General features: G+C 40.8%; 1 protein-coding gene across 1 annotated transcript; it reads left to right on the top strand.

Moving 5' to 3' along the window:
- Positions 1–3764: 3764 nt before the first annotated feature.
- LOC107104949 (low affinity immunoglobulin gamma Fc region receptor II-like) lies at positions 3765–4936 on the top strand. Its single transcript, XM_015405063.1, has 5 exons — positions 3765–3846; positions 4131–4166; positions 4263–4535; positions 4615–4876; positions 4933–4936. Exons 1-5 carry the CDS (start codon positions 3816–3818, stop codon positions 4934–4936), a joined length of 606 nt encoding a protein of 201 aa, XP_015260549.1. The 5' UTR covers positions 3765–3815.
- Positions 4937–5182: the final 246 nt, after the last annotated feature.

The raw sequence follows: 5182 nt of genomic DNA, 5'->3' as shown, positions 1-5182 counted from the left end.
CATAAAATATGCAAATTACAGCATACAGTAGAACGAAGCACCATTAAACTCACCTTCTGACATGTACACACAGCAAGTCCAGTAGGTAAACACATACAAATGAAGAATTTCAGGAAAAAACGGGAAATAATGAGCTTTACACTGCTGTATCAGCAGGAAAAAACGTTCAGCCATCTCACTTGCAGGTGTGGTGCGTTCAATGAAGCTTCGAACACTTATGGTGCGTTCATGAGCGTCGGACATATGACATCTCACCGAAAACACAGTATAAATGAACAGTTTCCAACAGAAAAACATCTAAACAACATGGACTTTCTAACAAATAATGTCTTTATTCTAATAATTCAGGATTACAGAAATCTAACATTATGCAAAACACTACACGCCATTATCTAAATAAACACGAGGTAGACTAATGACTTGTTTTGAAAGAAAGACAAGAACAAGATTCTAAGTCTGTTGAGGTAGCTTGTAAAGGGTATTCAAGGGAGAACCAAGGTCTATGCATTCATTAATTATTGTTAAAAATAGCAGCAGATACAAATGCAATGATAAATACCGTTAAAATAATGTAACTTCATTCAGCTTGTGATGATTACTTTACAAATGCATGAACTATGTAGCATTGTAGCACCTCAGTAAACTCATGTAAGTAATCTAGTAGATAAAAAAGGGGGTGGGGGGCTTTGATGCAAAGTCAACAAGGCAGATCAAGATGGAGTCCCCCTATTGTCTCAGCTACTCTACTAAACTAACCTCAGAACAAAGGGGAAAGCAAGAAAAACAAGATGAAAAAAGAAAACAAAAACATTCACACCACATCTTTCACACCATGAAGTCAGAGCTCTTTATACATTTCAATTTAAACATCAGCATAGAGAGTCCAAAGTTCAAATTGATGCTTTAAAACCTGAATTAACTGCTTGCCCAAGCTTAGCACCTCATTTAAAGCATCATATGGCATAATGAAAGGTTTTACCGTGAGACAACTTGCAGTCAGGGTGAAGGAAGAGGAAGAGCAGCTTCGGGTTCTAGCTCCACAAAAGTCCGTCCAAACCGGGTCGATTCTCTGAAGAGTCTTAGATCAGTCTGATCCAAAAGCAGAGGGATTTGATGGGCTTTGAAATCGAGGAAGGTACTTAAGGGCTATCTAGGAGGGCGACCCCTCGCAGCACATCATTTCAATTAGCTGCTTCTAGAACCTGGGCCTTTGTTCAGCTCACAACAAAATGAGGTGTGTGATTCAGAGCATTAATTTGGTCTTTGGTCCTATTGGCAATATTTTACAACAAATACATCAATGTCTTGAGAATGACTGCCAAACTGTCCATCATGTATCCTGCCTTTCACCTAAAAACTGATGGATGGATGGATGGATGGATGGATGGATGGATGGATGGATGGATGGATGGATGAATGGATGGATGGATGGATTACATGAAACATCACTGATGACTTTAGTATGGAAAGTTTAACTATGACTGCAGGATCCCCATTCTATCAATAAAAGTCTATGGCAGTGTCACCACTCTCTTAGGTATGATCACTCTGATCTTAGTTTAAAATTAGGAAATACTCTGGGCCACTCCAACAACAGTGATTTATATTCAATGCCACCTAAGGCTGAAATGCCATAATTATGTTGTGATTTTATAATAAATCCAATTCCCAGCCAGCTGGAAATTTATATTTCTGATACTTTAAGATGTTTATTGCCCTCCCTGGTAGGGGTGGTAAATATCTTATTTAATCAGATATTATTTTAGCTGTTATATATTGTTTATGAACAGATGCCCTACTAGCTGTGTGTTAGAACAATATGACACTTCAAGAGCCATTTGTTTTCAGAATTTTGCTGATGTTGTGGGAAAATTTATATCTTTCTCTAATTATATATTAATATTCATATTTACTCACTATAAAAGTTTTCACTTAGTCTGTTTCTCTCTCAAGGCCACACCATTCCCTGCAGAATGTTGTTTGTAGACCAGACATAGCTTCTTCCCATAACAATCCAGATTCTTTCTCAAGGTTTCTTCATAACATGTTACTGTTAAGCAAAGTGTGTGTAATTTGTTATGACTCTGACTGCTTTCGATTGTTGTAACTAGGGGGGAACGAACCCTGCCCAGATCAGAACAGAGCAGAATGCTGTGCCATGATGACTGTTCTCTCTTTGCAAAGATATTAATAAATGTGCCGACTGAGTGAAATCCATCGATCTCCGTTTATTTAACTAGGATGAATAGTTGAATACTTTTTTCCCACGACAGCTGAGTAGCAGTTTCCAAAAGTTCTGAAATGGAAAAGCCAGGGTATGTCAGAATTTAATCCATTACTTTTCTGCGTAACTACTAATCCTGCTTTGTGAAATTGTGGTGATTATATCAGCACAGCTGTTAAGTCAGGTACTTTTTGTACTTTACAGGATGTTTCTACTTTAATGCATGTCACAGGTCAGTTGTTAGTAAACCAATAGAGGCTAAATCAGCCCTCCTCCTCTTCCCCTTTAAAGCTGAGCTAAAATTATGCTTTTTTTCTATTTTTTTTTCTAATAATGTGCAACATTATCCTCCATGGAGCAGTGAGCACACTCAGTACCAACTTCTACATAAGGGAGCCATGTTTGCCTTATCTTTTCAATCTGCGCTCCTGCAGGTTTTGGTATGTTTTATTATCAGTCAGATGACCTTTGTTCTAATTGGTTTCATGGAAAATATAAAGATATGCATAGCCCACCCACTAGTTTTATTTTACCTTCCTAAACTACCTCAGGTCAGCCAACCATGTAATTTATCAGAACTAGATAATGTGTGAATCCTTAATAGTTTAACCAGACCCCAAACCTTCAACTCATTAGCAGAATATTTCATGACCAAAAATAAAAAGGAAATACCAAAGAGAGGAAACAGCATACTAACTTTAGCTTTACTGTTAAACCAAAAGGATTTTTAGTTCTTTGTGCACCTTGTTAGAGCTCAGTTGTGGTTTCCCTTGTGTACCCTCAGTTCAGACAATCAGACAATTGAGGGATATTTTCTTTCCTTTTCTAGAGTCATCTCTGTTTCAACTGTAAGCTAATATGCTTTAATGAATGGTATCAGCGGCCAATGCAACAGGAGCAAAGCGGGAAAGGCGGTGGTCTGAAACGGCGAGAGTGGGTGGGTTTCGCCCTTGGGGAGTGATCGGCTCCTATTGAGGCTGGGAGAGAGCCGTTGCTTGCAGCAGGGGTGGAGGCTGCCAAGCGTGACTGTTGCTCCGGGGCGATTCCTGGTGATCGGTGTCTGTGGTGGCTGACTGATGGAGTGACTGAGTCCGAAGAGCGAGCAGAATCTGTGCGGCGGGAAGGCTGTCAGCTGGTCGGAGCACTGAGGATGTCGGGACTTGCGAGGATGATTAGAGGCTGTCTTGGGGGTTCTCCAGAGCGGGTTCAATCTGGGAAACAACGGTTAACGATTTTCTTCAGACTTAGAAAGACGCAGGTAATAAGGTGCTAACAGCCTCCTACCATGCCTGCTGCGAGCAGATCACATGCGAGCGGCGCCTCCCCGCTCTTCAGCCACCATCTGAGGAAAAGGCAGCATCCAGCCCAGGCATATCCACAGCATCTTGACACGTGTACACAGGTCAAATGGGGCCAGGGGCAATTTTCTGTTGCCGGCTTATTTTTCTAGCCTTTAATAATGAAAAATACATTTATACGTTAGAAAAAAAGAGGAACCAACGATATATTTCTCTTTACAGGAAGAAGGCGGGCTTTTTTTTTCTGAGGCTCCAGCAGGAAACGATCAGTGATCAGATCGTGAAGTGACGCCATGATGGAAACATCTCTTCAGTTTCTGCTCTGTGAGTAAAAAAGCTGCTGTTTAAAGTAAATTAACTGTTTGCTCTGTTATGACCTGAGACAAAGCCTTTGGCCAAAAAGTCTGAATTCAAGGAAAGATAAATTACTTTACTTCCCTCTTTTTAACTCGTAGTAACACAGGATTGGCTTTAAGGCACAAAGCTAAAATTTACTGATATCAACATGAAAGAGAGATGGAATATCAGAATTATGAAAAATAGAATAAACTTTGGCAATTAAAATTCTCGTTTAAAAACTGTAACAAAGGCGTTTAATTTCTCCTCAGTTTCCTGTTTGCTGCTTTGCTGTATAATAAATGAAGGTTGGTTCATTTCTTTTAACATTAAACTAAAATCAATATTCTGATTAATAAACATCATTTTATCAATAATTTAATCCATGTATTTTCACGTCCCAGTCCTCCCAGCTGGTCTGACTGTGAGTCCCAGCAGATCTCAGTTCTTTAAAGATGACTCTGTATCTCTGAGCTGTGAGAACAGCAGCTCTGCTGGATGGACTGTATGGAGGAACACAACCAGAAGAACCAGGACTCAGTGTGGAGATAGATGGGGGAAACCAGCTGGTTCTACCTGTAAGATCTACGACTTGATCCCAGAGGACAGTGGAGTTTACTGGTGTGGGTCGTCCAGAGAGGGAGCAGCCAGCAGCAGCATCCAGCTCACTGTCACTGGTAAGATCAGTCTGTGGGGTTAGTGTTGATGAAGCTGTGTGGAAATGGATGAAATGCTGTAGTTTGTCTCTGTGTTGAGGTGGATCAGTGATCCTGCAGAGTCCTGTCCTCCCTGTGATGGAGGGAGATGACGTCACTCTGAGCTGTAGGAATAAGACCCATTCCAACCTCCCAGCTGCTTTCTATAAAGGTGACTCCCTCATCAGGACTGAGTCCAAAGGTCACATGACCCTCCACCATGTGACCAGCTCTGATGAAGGCCTCTACAAGTGTAACATCAGTGGTCATGGAGAGTCTCCATCCAGCTGGATCTCTGTTGAAGGTCAGAAGGATAAACATCAGTCTTTTAAGTCAATGGTACTCTTGTGGTCATTTGATGCATATATTTTTATCTTAGATAAATCATCAACCACTGACCCCACTGGAAATACTCCTCCTCCTCTATCTCTTCTTTCTTCTCCTCCTCCTCTTCCTCCATCTTCCCAGTCTCTTTTCTATCTGCTTCTTTCTCTTCCATCCATCATTGTTGTGGTTCCACTGCTGCTGGTTTTGATCCTGATGGTGAGACGATGTGTTAAAAAAGAGTCTGAAGGTGAGACAGACTTCTGAATGTTTATTGTACAACTGGCTCTCTCTAACAATATACG

This window comes from Cyprinodon variegatus, unplaced genomic scaffold, assembly GCF_000732505.1.
Source record: "Cyprinodon variegatus isolate N-32 unplaced genomic scaffold, C_variegatus-1.0 Scaffold1972, whole genome shotgun sequence".
In the NCBI taxonomy this organism is placed as follows: domain Eukaryota; kingdom Metazoa; phylum Chordata; class Actinopteri; order Cyprinodontiformes; family Cyprinodontidae; genus Cyprinodon; species Cyprinodon variegatus.
Note: the sequence above shows the minus strand (reverse complement) of the source record. Positions and strands in the feature narration are given on the sequence as shown.

Bases quoted from the DNA above. Each gene is read 5' to 3' on its own strand.
- LOC107104949 (XM_015405063.1), top strand. From the start codon at position 3,816: ATGATGGAAACATCTCTTCAGTTTCTGCTCT. The intron at 3,847-4,130 runs GTGAGTAAAAAA...ATTTCTCCTCAG, and splicing joins ATCTCTTCAGTTTCTGCTCT to TTTCCTGTTTGCTGCTTTGC. The intron at 4,536-4,614 runs GTAAGATCAGTC...CTCTGTGTTGAG, and splicing joins CATCCAGCTCACTGTCACTG to GTGGATCAGTGATCCTGCAG.